We start from the raw sequence: 16,522 nt of genomic DNA, 5'->3' as shown, positions 1-16,522 counted from the left end.
ACCGTCGCGTTCTCTCTTTCCACCTGGCCGTTCCCTTGGGGGTTGTAGCTGGTGGTCCTACTTGCTGCAATACCTCTCGCTAGTAGGAACTGACGGAGTTCCTCGCTCATGAAAGAGGAGCCCCGGTCACTATGTATATAGTTTGGGAACCCGAACAAGGCGAAGAGGTCGTTCAGGCATTTAATGACCGTGGTACTGGTCATGTCTGGGCAGGGGAAGGCAAAGGGGAAACGGGAGTACTCATCAACAATGTTGAGGAAGTACACATTACGGTCAGAGGACGGGAGGGGCCCCTTAAAGTCGATGCTCAGGCGCTCGAAGGGGCGGGTGGCCTTGATCAGGCTTGCTCTGTCCGGCCTAAAGAAGTGCGGTTTGCACTCGGCGCAGGTCTGGCAGTTCCTGGTTATGGTCCTGACCTCCTCGATGGAGTAGGGCAGGTTGCGGGCCTTAATGAAGTGGTAAAGTCTGGTGACCCCGGGGTGGCAGAGGTCGTTGTGGAGGGTCTGAAGTCTATCACTTTGCGCGCTGGCGCATGTAATTCGTGACAGAGCATCGGGGGGTTCGTTCAGCTTACCTGGCCGGTACAAGATATCATAATCGTAGGTGGAGAGCTCGATTCTCCACCTCAAGATCTTGTCATTCTTGATTTTGCCCCTCAGCTTGTTATTAAACATAAAAGCGACCGAACGTTGGTCGGTAAGGAGGGTAAATCGTTTGCCTGCCAGGTAGTGCCTCCAGCGTCGTACCGCCTCCACAATCGCCTGGGCCTCCTTCTCGACCGACGAGTGTCGGATCTCAGGGCCCTGTAGGGTCCTTGAGAAGAAGGCCACCGGTCTCCCCTCCTGGTTAAGGGTGGCGGCTAGGGCGAAGTCGGATGCATCGCTCTCGACTTGGAAGGGGATGGACTCATCCACTGCGTGCATAGTGGCCTTGGCAATGTCTCCCTTAATGAGGGAGAAGGCTGCGCACGCTTCCTCCGTAAGGGGGAAGGATGTGGACTTCATGAGGGGTCTGGCTTTGTCCGCATAATTGGGCACCCATTGGGCATAGTAGGCGAAGAGCCCCAGGGTTCTCTTAAGTGCCTTAGGGCAGTGGGGGAGGGGTAGCTCCATGAGGGGGCGCATTCTTTCGGGGTCGGGGCCGATGAGTCCGTTCTCTACTACACAGCCAAGGATGGCAAGGCGCGAGGTGTTAAACACACATTTCTCCTTATTGTAGGTGAGGTTCAGCCGTTGGGCTGTACGGAGGAATTTCTCCAGATTCACGTCGTGGTCCTGCCGGTCGCGGCCGCAGATGGTGACGTTATCTAGGTAGGGGAATGTGGCCTGCAGTCCGTTCTGGTCAACCATCCGGTCCATCTCCCTTTGGAAGACCGAGACCCCGTTGGTGACACCGAAGGGGACCCTAAGGAAGTGGTATAGGCGCCCATTCGCCTCGAAGGCGGTGTACTGGCGGTCCTCGGGGTGGATAGGGAGTTGGTGGTAGGCCGACTTAAGGTCGATGGTCGAGAATACGCGGTATTGTGCAATCTGATTGACCATGTCAGATATGCGGGGAAGGGGGTATGCGTCCAGCTGGGTGTATCTGTTTATGGTCTGGCTGTAGTCGATGACCAGGCGATTTTTATCGCCGGTCTTAACGACCACGACCTGGGCACGCCAGGGGCTGTTGCTCCCCTCGATGATGCCCTCCTTCAGGAGACGCTGCACCTCAGAGCTAATGAAAGCTCTGTCCCCAGCGCTGTACCGCCTGCTCTTGGTAGCGACGGGTTTGCAGTCGGGGGTGAGGTTAGCGAACAGGGAAGGTGGCGGCACCTTGAGGGTGGATAGGCTGCAGGTGTTACGCGGTGGGCGGTTTAACCTTCGCTGGTTGTCGACTGTGAGTGGGGGGAGGGGTCCACCGTATGCTAGGGTTACACTTTGGAGGTGGGATTGGAAGTCCAGCCCTAGTAGGACGGCAGCGCAGAGCTGGGGGAGGACGAGGAGTTTAAAGTTTTTATACTCTGTACCCTTAACCGACAAGGTCACAGCACAGTAGCCGCTAATGTCCGTGGCGTGGGACCTCGATGCCATCGAGATTCGGTTGCGCGTTGGCAGGACAGGGAGGGAGTAGTGGCTCACCGTGTCTGGGTGGATGAAGCTCTCCGTGCTTCCGCTGTCGAACAGGCAGGTCGTGGCGTGGCCGTTTACTTTGATGTCCATCATCGACTTGGACAGGTGGTGTGGGCGGGCTTGATCCAGAGTGACGGAGGCTAGCGTGTAGGTAAGCGAGTCGTTGTCGTCTGCGGGCGAGGCGGTCGTCGGGTCCGGGGGCCCGGTGGCAGTCGGGCGTGGTGGGTAAAATGGCGTCTCCCACGAGGTAGGACAAAATGGCGGAGAAGATGGCTGCCCCCATAACTCACATGAGGCACTATTGGGGTCGGTTGCCTTGATCAAAGATGGCCGCCCCCATGACTCACGTGTGGGGATACTGGCCTCAGTTGCCGTGAAAGAAGATGGCCGCCCCCACAGTTCGCATGAGGCACTGCTGGCCTCTGAAGATCCGCTCCTGCAGGCCTTAGAGAAATGGCCTTTCTTCCTGCAGGTTGTGCAGGTAGAGTTCCTGGCTGGGCAGCGCGACCTCGGGTGCTTCTCCTGGCCGCAAAAGAAGCAGCCGGCGGCCCGATCGCGGGTGCCCGATGTCGGAGCCGGTACCGGGGGTGGCGGGCCCGGTCGGGTCCGGGACGCCGACGCTGAGGTAGGTCCCGGGGGCGGCGCTGCGAAGGGTATTGCGGTAGGGGTCGGGCCCGAGTCCCAGGGTCGCGAGCAGTACCTGGAAAACGCCTCCTGGTCCTGATGGGCCACCTCCAGGGAGAGAGCGAGGGCTTCAGCTTTGTCCAGGTCGAGGTCTTTAGCTTCAAGCAGTCTTTGCCGTGAGTAGTCGGACCGTAGGCCTTTCACAAAGGCATCGCGGATATTATCTTCCGTATTTTCAACAGCCGTCACCGCTTTAAAGTCACAGTTCCTGCCGAGTGCTCTTAGCGCCCGTAAAAATTCAGCTACAGACTCTCCTGGCTGTTGCGGGCGGGATCTTAGGAGGTGCCTGGTGTACATGTAATTTACCGGGCTGCGGTACTGCTGTTTCAGTAGGTTGATAGCGGCCTCGTACGTAGTCGTGTCCTGTATGAGTGCGTATACTCTCGGGCTCGCTTGGGCGTTCAGAAGTCTTAGTTTGGATCTCTGCGGGGCGCCGGATTCTTCCAGGTAGGATTCGAAGCAGTCCAGCCAGTGTTTGAAGTTGAGGGCTGCGTTTGCTGCCTGTGGGTTTAGATCCAGGTACGGTGGTTTGAGGGCTTGCAGCCAAGCCGGCTGGTGTGGCTGTGCTTCTGGGAGGGCTTCTGGCTGGCCAGTAGTAGACATCTTTAAAATTTAGTCAATAAAATTGATATACCTATCAATTCGTCCAATAAAAAGCGACGAGTTAGGAACGTAACTAAAGGTTTTTATTGACTAAATAACAGAGCCCACCCTCGTGGGTGATCGGGTCCAACAAGGAGGAATACCAGCCAGTCGACTACCTTTATACCTGGGCAGGTAGGTGGAGCCATGGGCGGAGTCGGAGGTGGTCAGCCCAGGTATAACAGCGCGACAAGAGGCGACCTCGTATCGTGATACAACAGTGATAACGGTGATAACAATACAACAGTGATAACTATAGTGTAACGATAAAAGTGGTTTACCACAAGTGAAAACAACAATATTTATATAAGGAATACACTCTAGAATTGAGATATTAAAAACATAAGTAAACATCAACCCTGCCTGCCTTTCTTTGTCAGATGCCTTTTGACCCATTGTGCTTTTCCTTCATTTTGCTTTTACTTTGGATTTCCAAGATTCATGGGGGGGAAAAATTCGGTATCGCCCCATATGGGGCGCCATTACTGGCGGTGCTCAAAGTTTAGCGCCTAGCGCTAATTATCGCCTCTGACAGCAAAATTGGCTTTTATCGCCCTTGGAGGTGATTGGAGCGCTAAATCAGGCACTACACAACTCTCTTAAGGCGCTAAGGCCGAGGAGCGAGGCGCTACCTCAGAGGGCGGGCGCAGCGCAGGTGCTGTCAGTTAGCGATTGAACACAAGACACACTGGCACCAGTCAGTTCTTAAAGGGGAGGGTCAATCTTGCTCTGCAGCCACAACCTGCTCACTGGAGCCTTGAATCTCGGCCTGGGCAGAGCTGTGGCTAAATCTAGCAGCCAGACACTATGGAAAGAGCCAGGGAGCGAGCACAGCACTTCTGCAAGCGGGCTTTGGAAGCTCTGGTTCGCGGGGTGGAGCACAGAAGGTCCATTCTGTACCCAGAGAGTGGCAGGAGGTCTTTGCCACGCGAGTACAGAAGAGTGTGGAGGGAGGTGGCTCAGAGAGTGTCCTCAAGCAGCATGGTGCCTAGGACCCATGTGCAATGTAGGAAAAAGTTCAACGACCTCACTCGGGTCGTCAGGGTGAGTGCCTTTTTTTCAAAACCTCTTCATCCCTCCCATCTCAACCTCACTTTATGGCCAGAGGGTCTTGACAGCCCCAATGCCCAACACTCATCCAACACCTATGGCCCTTTCATCAAACACACTTTTCATACAGTAAGGGCTATTCAACCATGGGAGGCATTTCAGGCAAGATTATGGCTGCATACAGTAAGGGCTATTCAACCATGGGAGGCATTTCAGGCAAGATCATGGCTGCATATTTACTCAGACGCCGTCCTTTTTCTTGCAGGCCAAGCTGTCTCATAATAGGAGACAGCAGCAACGGACTGGTGGAGGGCGGCCTCACCTTCAAGCCCTCAGCGATCTTGAGGAGCGCGTCCACAGGATTGTGGCAAGCCGGGTGATTGGTCCCGTCACCACTGGAGTCGTCGACCCCGTTCTGGACAGCAATGGTAAGGTCATCACCTTTTGGTCCTCTCTCCTTCCACTTGTTCCTCACAACAGCAGCCTTTGACACTTTCAATCCAAATCACTAAATCGCTGCACTCATGCCTCCCTTGCTGCCACCCTGTCCTCACGCTAAAGCCACTCTTGTACCTCCCTGCTTTCAGATGGTGATTCACCAGGTGAGGAGACGGGCCCTCAAGCTGCCAGTGAGAGTGAAGCTGAAGGCGAGGAGGAAGAGGAAGCCAGACCATCAGCGCCACCCTCTACCGAGGCAGCCCATGCCCATACTGGGGAGACGCCTTCCCTGGAGGGGAGCAGGGGGGAATGGTCTGATGAGGGTGAAGCTCCAGGACCCAGCGGGCTGCAGCAATGCGAGGGGGGTAGGGAAGCTCGGGGGCCTTCTCCCCGGAGGGAGAGTATGGCCTCGAGTCCTGCTGCACTGGACGCAGATGAGGAGCGGGTTCTCGCTGAAATGAGCGCCCAGGCGGAGCAAAGGCACACTGAGCTCATGGCTGCAGTGGCAAGGATTCCCGAATCCATTGAATCACTGGCAAGGAGTGTGGAGCACTTCGCTGTAGCACAGGCGGCTGCCACGCAAATGCTAAGTGCTGCAATGCAGTCAGTGGCTGGTCTCATGCAGACGCAGATTGAGGCCACACGAGCACTGACTGCTGCCACCCTCGCTGGATCGGGCAGAGTTCCCCGGGGCTCTCACCGCGCCGCAGCAGGCCAGCAATCTGTGCTCCATCAGACTGCTTCGGATGCTGAAGTGCTGCCCCATGGGAGTGCCAGTATGTCGGTCGAGCAGGGAGTTGCTGTCTCCTCTCTCAAGATGGCAGCATTCCTGCTGCCACCACTGGCACTTCTCCACTGCAGTTGCCACCACCTGTAGGACAGACTGCTGCCACCCATGCAGAGTTGGTGCAGTCAGCAGCCGGGCCCTCCAGGCCCAGAGCTGGTCCAGGCCGTCCCTCAAGGGCATCTGCAGTCTCAGTTTCTGACACTCAGTAGCCTTCCCCCAGCCTTGCTCCAGCCACTGGGGTCCCATTACAGAGGAGCTGCAGGGTGGGAAGGGGGGAATTTCACAAGGGAAGCAGATCACCCTCGAAGGGCAAAAAGTAGGAGGTGTGGCAAAATGTTTTTCATTGTTTTATTGAAGGCCGAGGTCCGTGGTCAAATTTTTTTTTAATTTTTTTTTTTACTGTTTTGGACATTGTCTCCAGGTTGTGAGAGCCAGTTATGTGAATGACTGCTTTTTTTTGTGTTTCTTTCTATTACTTTGTCATGCGGAAATGAGACACACAGAGTTTGTGAAATAAAGAAGTGTCTGTATTCAAAATGTACATGTTTGGTCTTTGCACTCATTGTTGCCTTGGCCGGCTTAGGGGTTGCGGGATGGTTTCATTCAGGTTGTTTGAATGGCAGAAGCTATTCCCTCAGAGGGGGCCTAGAAGCGACTTACTATGAGCCTTTGACGGACGGCCCTTCCACTTTGTGCCTCCCTACCGCCTTGGTGCTGCTGATGATCATCCTCCTCATCTTCCTCCTCCTCTGCTGGTGCTCCTCTGGTGGCATTGGATGGGTCCTGAGGATTGCAAGGTTATGCAGCATGCAGCACACAACAACGAAGTGGGAGACTCGCTCAGGCGAGTACTGCAGGGCTCCTCCAGATTGGTCCAGACAGTGGAACCGTTGCTTGAGCACGCCAATTGTGTGCTCAACGATGTTCCTGGTAGCTTGATGGCTCTCATTGTATCGTAGCTCAGCAGGGATGCTGGGCGAATGCAGCGGTGTCATCAGCCAGGTGCACAGAGGATATCCCTTGTCCCCGAGAAGCCAACCTCCTGGGTGATGCGGTGCCTGGAAAAGGTCTGCCACAGAAGTCTGGCGCAGGATGAAGGCATCGTGCCTGCTGCCTGGAAAGTGGGCATTGACAGCGAGTATCAGCTGTCTGTGGTCACAGACCAACTGGACGTTTAAGGAATGGAGGCTCTTTCGGTTGCGGAAATCCTCGGCATTCTCTTGCGGCGTCCGCAAAGCCACATGCATGCAGTCAATGGCGCCCTGCACCATGGGGAAGCCCGCTATCATCGCAAAGCCCATTGCACGTTCTTTCTGCTTGTCCGGGGTCATGGGGAAAGAGATGTACTCTCGTCTCCTTTTAAAGAAGGCAATTGTTACCTGACGGATGCAGCAATGCACCACGAACTGGGAGATATTGGTGATGTCCCCAGTAGCTGATTGAAATGAGCCGGTGGCATAAAAGTTGAGAGCCACTGTTATCTTTACTGCCACTGACAGAGACGTCCTGCTCCTCAGTTGAGGCTGCAGATCTGGCTGAAGCAGGTGGCAGAGCTCAGTGACCACCTCCTTGCTGAATCGCAGCCTTCGCAAACACTGCTCCTCAGACATATTAATGTAGGAGAACTGTTGGCGAAAAACCCTGGGAGGGTAAGGTCTCCTGTACCGAGGCCTGTTGGCCCTCCTCCATCTGGCCATGATTGCCGCTCTCTCTCTCTGTGTCCTCCGAATGTGATGGAGAAGGAAGACGTTCCCATTCATTGCAGCCCCCATAGTATCTGGGCAATCAAATTTATGAAGGTCAAAAAGCAAAGTACCTGCAAAGTTATGGTCAGAAGCCAAAACTACCTCAGACAGCGTTGACTCAATGCAGAAGTCTCTCTTTCTCTCTTTGTCTCTCTCCAAATCTCTCTCTCTCAGAACAAGTGGTGCAAAAATGGCTACCACACAAAAGCCAGGAAGAGGCCCCCTTTAAATAGCGCCCCCCCAGCCCCACAGCGACTGGGAAGTGTTCCAGTCAACCTGTCGCTGGTAGCGCCAGGCGGAAAGGAGGGGGGCGCCATTGAATTTCCAGTCCGGGGTGCCCCAAGGGCGTTGCACTCTCGAATGACATCAAGATCTGCGTGCGCAGGAGATCGGGCGGTATTGTTTAGTGCCGCCGCAAAATGTCCGGTCAATTTCGCGAGAGGCGCAGATATCGCCACGCCTGGGCGCTAGTTGGTTTGCGCCCCACTTAGCACCCTCTTAAGGTGCTAACGGGTGGCGCTACCAACTGAATTTTTCCCCCATGGTTTTCTATCTCTACCTTGTAGTAAGTGTACTTTAAATTGAATCATAGTCAATTTCTTGTTTATGTTATTAGAAAGAAACTGATCATGCCAAAGCTTTCAACTTATTGCCATTTTCATTATTTTTATTACTTCTTTAAAAAATTAGCTATTTTCCTGTTCCTGAGGTTTCCTGCAACACTTGCCTGCCATGTGAGCAGGTAACATGATCCCAAGCTTCTTCCTAAGTTACTCTAGAACTAATTGCCAGAAAGTATACAAGTGGACGGGAGACTTGGGTGGTTTGTCTGGCAACTTTCCCTCGCTACCTGCGGGCAAGTGCCTGGCGTTTACTCAATGCCTCTCCCTAATAGTATAACATTAGGGTCCCTTCATTCTGTTGAGAATAAAATCACGGCATTTTCAATTAATTCAACAGCAAAATGTAAATGGTGCTTACAGAAAACTGAAATTGATAGGGAGGTATTATAATGCAGTGTTTCCATCCTCAACTTCCTCTAACATATGAACATACAAGAGGAAGAGCAAGAAAAGATCATCAGGCCCAATTGCTAATGGAAATTCTGCTGGGAGACTACGATGAATACATAATGACCCTGTCTCAGGAAACTGTGGCAGTGTCGGGGCAACGGGTAGAAGGCCTACACCTCTGGGCCCATGGTCAGGAAAATCCAGCCCGAAGGCTCCAAACCGTTTACTGGCAACCTGTTCATTATATGATTAATCATTTTCACTTGATTATTTGTGAGCATATGAATAATTTCAATTGAATGGAATATTTATAATTACATTTAAGCACCAGTGGAAGGCCAAATCTCAGTCAATGCTGTTACTTTGTGAAGTCATGACAACAAATTATTAGTTCTGTCTTAACTTCTTTGACAACACTTCTAAGTTGCCTAAATCGAATAACTGCCCAAAAATACATGCCACCCTAAAAAATGTAGTCATACCTGGCTAGAGCTGGTGTAGCCATATCACTCTGGACGCCGATTGCCATGGGAATTCCGCCACATCGTATGTTTCCCAGCTCTTCCGCCACTGCTATATTGTAGCTGAAATCCAAACCAAGCCCACCATATTCTGGGAAAAGAAAGGAAAACTTTACAGTCTTTCTAGCTGTATCGATGGCCATTAAGCCCAACATATCATTTCTGTGTGGTTAGCAAACAGTTGGAGACAACTCCACTTTAGATGCAGCATTTATTCTTTAAATTACAAGATCACAAGATTTTATAGCTGGGGAAGGCCCATCTTAGCTCATCCAACAAGAATGATGGATGGTCAGGTTAATCATAGAATTGTTACAGCACAGAAGGAGGCCATTGAGCCCATCGAGTCTGCACCAGCTCTTTCGAAGAGCAATCCAGTCAGTCCCACTCCCCCGCTCTTTCCCCATATCCTTGCACTTTTTTCTCCTTCAAGTATTTATCCAATTCCCTTTTGAAAGCTACTATTGAATTTGTATCCACCACCCTATCCTAACCATTCATTGTGTAAAAATGTTATACCTCATGTTGCCTCTGGTTCTTTTGCCAATCACCTTAAATCTGTGCCCTCTCATTATTGACCCCTCAGCCATTGAAAACAGTTTCTCTTTATTTACTCGATATAAATCCTTCATGATTTTAAAGAACCTCTATCACATCTTCCCTGCTCCAAGGAGAACAGCGCCAGCTTCCTCTAGTCTATCCACGTAACTGTATTCCCTCATCACTGGAACTATCCTAGTAAATCTCTTCTGTACTCTCTCCAAAGCCTTCATGTCCTTCCTAAAGTGTGGTGTCCAGAATTGGACACAATACTCCAGCTAGGGTTGACCTAATGTTTTATATAGATTTAGCATAACTTCCTGGCTATTGTAATTTATGCCTATATTTATAAAGCCCAGGATCCCATATGCTTTATTAACTGCTTTGTTAACCTATCCTGCCACCTTCAAAGATTTGTGCACCCCCAGGTCTCTCTCTTCTTGCACCCCCTTTGAAATTGGACCATTTAGTGTGTATGGTCTCTCCTCATTCTTCCTATCAAAATGTATCACCTCACACTCCTCTGCACTGAATTTCATCTGCCATGTGTCCGTCCATTCCACCAGCCTGTCTACGTCGTCTTGAAGTTTATTACTATCTTCCTTACTGTTTACTACACTTCTAAGTGTCAGCTGCAAATTTCAAACTTGTGCCCTGTACCCCCAAGTCTAAGTCATTAATGTCTATCAAAAACAGCTGTGGTCCTATTACTGAACCTTGGGGAATGCCACTGTTTACCTCTCTCCAGTCCAAAAGACAGCCATTCACCACAGCTCTGTTTTCTTTCCCTTACCCAATTTTGTATCCAAGCTGCAACTGCCCCTTTCATCCCATGGGCTTCACATTTGCTAACAAGCTTAATGTGATAATTTACCAAACACCTTTTGAAAGTCCATATACACAACATCAACTGTACTGCCCTCATCCACCCTCTCCGTTACCCCATCAAAAAACTCAAATCAAGTTAGTCAAACACGATTTGCCCTTAACAAATCCTTGCTGGCTCTCCTTTATTAGTCCATGCTTTCCTACATCACAACAGTGACTACACTTCAAAAAGCTGTAAAACGCTTTGGGACGCCCGGTGGTCGTGAAAGGCACTATAGATATGGTTGTGGTTGAAGGTCAATCATCACAGCCCCAGGACATCGCTGCAGGAGTTCCTCAGGGCAGTGTCCTAGGCCCAACCATCTTCAGCTGCTTCATCAATGACGTTCCCTCCAACATAAGGTCAGAAATGGGGATGTTCGCTGATGACTGCACAGTGTTCAGCGCCATTCACAACTCCTCAGAAAATGAAGCACTCCATGCCCGCATGCAACAAGACCGGGACGACGTTCAGGTTTGGGCTGATAAGTGGCAGGTAACATTCGCGCCACAGAAGTGCCAGGCATTGACTATCTCCAACAAGCGGGAGTCTAACCACCTCCCCTTGAAATTCAAAGGCATTACCATCGCCGAATCCCCCACCATCAACATTCTGGGGGTCACCATTGACCAGAAACTTAACTGGACCAGCCACATAAATATTGTGGCAACAAGAGCAGGTCAGAGGCTGGGTCTTCTGCGGCGAGTGTCTCACCTCCTGACTCCCCAAAGCTTTTCCACCATCTACAAGGCACACATCAGGAGTGTGATGAAATACTCTCCACTTGCCTGGATGAGTGCAGCTCTAACAACACTCAAGAAGATCGACACCATCCAGGACAAAGCAGCCCGCTTGATTGGCATGCCATCCACCATCTTAAACATTCACTCCCTCCACCACCAACATACCGTGGCTGCAGTGTGTACCATCTACAAGATGCACTGCAGCAACTCGCCAAGGCTCCTTCGGCAGCACCTCCCAAACCCGCGACCTCTACCACCTAGAAGGACAAGGGCAGCAGGCGCATGGGAACACCACCACCTCCAAGTTCCCCTCCAAGTCACACACCATCCTGACTTAGAAGTATATCGCCAATCCTTCATCGTCGCTGTCAAAATCTTGAAACTCCCTACCTAACGGCACTGTGGGAGTACTTTCACCACACGGACTGCAGCAGTTCAAGAAGGCGGCTCACCACCACCTTCTCAAGAGCAATTAGGGATGGGCAATAAATGCTGGCCTTGGCAGCGACGCCCACATCCCACAAATGAATAAAAATAAATAAATGCAAGTCTTACTTTCATGCTTGTCCAAGTGGCTGTTAATTTTTTCCCAGATTATTGTTTCTAAAAGCTTCCCCACCACCGATGTTAAACCGACTGGCCTGTAATTGCCAGTTTTATCCTTCTCCTCCTTTTTGAACAAGGTTGTAACATTTGCAATCCTCCAGTCCTTTGGCACCGCCCCTGTATCTAAGGAGGATTGGAAAATTGTGGCCAGCACCTCCACAATTTCTACCCTTACTTCCCTCAGTAACCTAATCAGGCAAGATCTTTTCTGAATCCATGATGATTGTTGTTTATTAGATTATTACACTGGTAATCTTCACACTTACTCTTGATAATTGGTTTCCTACCCAGTATTGAAGTAAGTTTATGGAGTCTGTAGTTGCCGAGATCTGTTGTGTCACATATAGCGACAAGACTTTGAAGAAGGAGCAGGAGATGGGTAAGCAAGAGACCTGGAAGCAGCGCAGTGTTTGTACAACACTTATCCTTCCTTCCATTTCCATCTTATTCGTACATTCACTGAAACCAAAGAATGTTTTGAACAGCAGGTCCCCGACAGCATTATAGACAAAGGCTGCAGCCAACTAAGTTGTAACGTGAACAAGTTGGTAACACGGTTTTGTACGTACAGCAGGAGAAACTGAGGTAGCTCCCAACCATGCAACTCACAGCACATCATGTCACTCATAGTGACCCTGGCAAGCAGAGCACCAATACACCCATCCAAGGGATTTAGAAAGTAAGCCTGAGTAGAGTACACAGTGCGAACAGAGAACAAGTGAGCAGAAGCAGGTGCCATAGAAGCAGAAGGAAACTGTCTGGGGAGTCAGACTGCATTAATCCACAGATGATGAGGACAGGAATTTTGATCTCTGGAGCTCTGCTTTTAAAAGGATGCTTTGAGCATGAAAGATGTTTGGAGTCATTGAGGGGTGGGCCTACCTGCTTTCCTCACATGGTGGCTAGCTTGAAGGATTCTACAAATCACGTGTGTCATTTCTAATGAGTGAGATTAAACATTCTGTAGTCTACCTTGGAGTGTATGGCAATTCCAGGGATATCTGTAGTGGAGCCTCCCACAGGAGGGGCCCTGCTCACCATCATTGCACCTCTCATGAATGCTCAGACTGCTACCACAAAGGCCTTGAGCTGCACTGTCAGATCCTCCATGGGGTAGATTGTTGAGTGAATGGACAAGGCCATTACTGGTGCTGGGGTTTGCCATCTGCAGATTAGCTGGTAGTGACATAGAGGATGAGTGCAGAGGCAGGCATGAACTGGCAGTACATGATGCTGTTATCTCTCCTAATGACAACATACCATTTTGCCACTCCCCTCTGATGACTTCACATGGGTGAGCAAGTAGGCAGCACAGCTGTATAAGTATTGTAACCGATAGCTGGACATCTCAGGCCTGTACTCAGAGATTAAATGCCACCTTAATCTGAGGAGTCTCTCAGAAACACAGCTGCCAGCAGCCTCACAGGCTCCAGGAACAGAGGCTGGAATTTTCCCACTGTTGGGCATGTAGGTTTGGAGGCAGATCAGCAGTAAAAATTGGCGAAATTGCGAGCCCGTCAGGAACTCGCCGCCTTGCGCATTTAACTTGTGCACGTTTCCTAGCGCGTCTTGGACCCAAATGGCAGAGGTGGTCGACTTAATTAATTAAAGTAATTAAGTGCTTGTTATGAGATCCTTAACAGGGTTTTTAACCAGAGCTTTTGATTTTTACTGGATGACCATGGGAATCACGCAGCTCGGGAATCTCGTGTCAACGTGAGGCGGAAGCTCAGTGGCCATTGTGCGAGGTCATTAATGGTGAGCATAGAAATCCAAATAAATACTCCCACATGTTATCTTATTACTTGCCTATGGGAAAGGCTCTTGCTGACTCCATTTTGTGCACAGATTTAGGTGGCTAGAGTTTGCAAGTCTTTTCTACAACCTCGGAAGCCACTCTCACCACATTGCTAATAACTATCACAACATTAACAGATTGGTCCTCTGATCTCTACTTGACCTGCCATCTATGACATCAGCATGGGTGCCGTTTATACTGTCTCACCTTGGTTCTCAGAAATGGACCAAGATAAGCTCCACCACCAGCAGCAGCAACACCACCACCAATCCTCTCCTCAATGACCTGATGCTCCACAAGACAGAGGGCATCAGCGCAGGGCTGCACCGCACCAGAGACGATACCCCCAACACAGATTATACAGGCACAGGATGAGCTTCCTCAACATGACTGAGCAGCAGTGCCAAAGGAGGCTCAGGCTATCGTGCCAGGTCGTCGCAGACATTTGCAGTTTACTGGAGCAAGAGCTGCAGCCCAGAGGACCTGGTGGACACTTCTTACCAGTGGTAGTCAAAGTCACCACCGTCCTCAATTTCTTCATACCAGGCTCCTTCCATGGATCTGCAGCAGACATTTGCGGCATCTCGCAGTTGGCCACCTACAGATGCATCAGAGGTCACCAATACCATGTTTAACAAGGCAGGCAATTATGTGAACTTTGTCACTGATGAAGCCAGTGTTACTGAGCGGGTGCTCGGCTTTGCTGCGCTGGTTTGCTTCCCACGGATGCAAGGCATAATGGACTGTACACGTGTGGCCATCAGAGCACCCCCACATCACTCTGGAGTGTTTGTGAACCGCAAGGGCTTCAACTCCCTCACTGTGCAGCTGGTCTTCAATCATAGGAAGATCATCATGCATGGTGTGCCAAATTCCATGGCAGCTGTCATGACTCTTTCGTGCTGTGCCAGTCCACCCTCCCTCAGCTCTTCGCACCACCAAACAGACATACTGGCTGGCTGCTTGGAGAAAGGGGCTATCCACTAAAGATGCGGCTCACGACACCCTTGAGGAGGCCAAGCAATGAGGCCGAGGAGTGTTATAATGAAAGCCACATGTCCACCAGATGTGTCATTGTGAAAACAATAGGCATGCTCAAGATGCGCTTCAGATGCCTCGACAGATCTGGAGGAGCCCTTCCAATACACATCAGCCAGGGTCTCCAGAATCGCCGTCGTATGCTGCGCGCTGCACAACATAGCACAGCAGCAAGGATTAGAGCTGTATGAGGAGCAAGGGGAGGAGGAGGAGGAGGAAACCGAGGGCCAGATGGCACCAGCAGCGGAGCACATTGCTGCCAGGGATGGCCTCATCATGGCCAGATTTAGTTAACTTCCTGCAATGCACCCATATGGCTGCCACATGCTTTGTCAAGCTCCCCCCTGACTCCACAACAACACCATAAAGCATTTCTACGATGACCAAGCCATTCCTTTCACACTGACCCCCATTGCTAGAGGGTACGTAATGTCTCACCATTCACTCCAACTCACAAAGCCACTTCTAAGGCAGCAGACAAAAATGGGCATGACTGGAAAGTGGTGAAAATAAATACTTTTATGTGTGTGATAACAGTAACGGGACCTTAACACTAACACTTCTTTATATAACAATGTGCATATCCTTATGCAATTAGGATTGTGACATTTTTCTTATACACACGCTTCTACGAGGTGCAACCCCTGTGGCTTCAGCAGAGGTAGAGGCAGGCTGCTCACTTCCCTGCTGCGACTACACTGACACTTTTGGCGGATGTCCTCTGGGTTTTGGAGTCTGTGAGAGCCCCGCTGAAGACTGCTCCTCCTGCGACTGTGCAGGGGCAGACTCGGCCATCGCAATCCGAGGAAGCATCTGGGGCTCTGACTGAGGGGGAGAAGTGAGAGCGCTTTGAGAGTAGCCCCCACTTCCATGTCCCCACTCAGCATCATCCCTCTCATGGGCTACCCGCACTTCCCTACTAGCAAGGAGCTGGAGAGCAAAGGTTTTCTGTGATGGAGACAGGGACCTTGTTATACCCGTGCTCCATTGTTCTTGATGCGTAGACAGGTCCCCGGTCTCCAAAATCCAACATTGGTTAGTAGCAAATAATGGGGGCAGGGCGGAATGCTGTAAAATAAAGATATCATGACTGCTGCTGTATAAGTGGCCACTGTGCAGATCATCACAAACAAGCTGTACGACGATGGAGTAGAAGCCCTTGAGGTTCCTGTATGAGGTACTCCTGTGAGCCAGAGCATATTAGGTTATATGCAAGCCATCAATGACAACCTGAACTTCCTACCATTTCAAATAATCCTCCTCTTATTTTTCTCTCTTGACCATGAGAAAAGTGATGTGATTGCTAGCTCTTGTAAACAACAGATGTTAGTGATGCCCCTGCTACCAACTTGCAAAGAGCCCAAAACAAAATAGTTCAGGGCTCGCTGTACCTTGGCACTAACAGCAAGGTACCTACCCTGGGGTTCAGCTGGAGGCCCTCCTGCAGCATGTTGCACTACCTCCCTGGTCAACTCAAGTCCATGCATGAATTGTTCCACCATGACAATATATGTACCTTTGCAGGCTAACGTTGACAGAGGCCCTCCTCCTATGGAAAAGCCTTTCTTCCCATGCATTCAAATGTTCTTCCTCCAAGTAATATTCGCACTGGTATTCCAAAGGATTCCAAACAGGCTTGCTAAAAATGCCCTTGATACACAGTGCAGCATGTCCCCTCACAAGCACTAGCAGAAACGACCGTACAATTTGAAATGGAAGTTGTTAGCTGTTACTTTAAATAGTTTTCAACCAAATGGCATAGCCTAGCAACTCTGAATGTCAACTTATATGGGCAGTCAGTAGAACTGGCATCTGACCACCGTGACCACAGGAAGTGACGAGGAAGGCTTTACTGCAGCATTTTCGCACCATTCCCATACCATTTGCAACTTACAGCCGGTTTCTGGCAGGGGTTGCTTGTGCCCACCCATTCACCGC

The 16,522-nt window shown here is 50.6% G+C and overlaps 1 protein-coding gene across 1 annotated transcript in view; it reads right to left on the bottom strand.

Moving 5' to 3' along the window:
• LOC147117352 (putative acyl-CoA dehydrogenase 6) overlaps positions 1-16,522 on the bottom strand; it is a 119,470-nt gene that overhangs the window by 44,671 nt on the left and 58,277 nt on the right. The window contains exon 3 of the mRNA XM_085988281.1: positions 8,953-9,082. Within this exon, the coding sequence (XP_085844407.1) occupies positions 8,953-9,082 (130 nt within the window). The remainder of the gene's footprint in view (positions 1-8,952; positions 9,083-16,522) is intronic.

The sequence above is a fragment of the Somniosus microcephalus genome, chromosome 5 (assembly GCF_052327205.1).
Source record: "Somniosus microcephalus isolate GS21.2 chromosome 5, FLI_Smic_1.0, whole genome shotgun sequence".
NCBI classification, from domain to species: Eukaryota; Metazoa; Chordata; class Chondrichthyes; order Squaliformes; family Somniosidae; genus Somniosus; species Somniosus microcephalus.
Note: the sequence above shows the minus strand (reverse complement) of the source record. Positions and strands in the feature narration are given on the sequence as shown.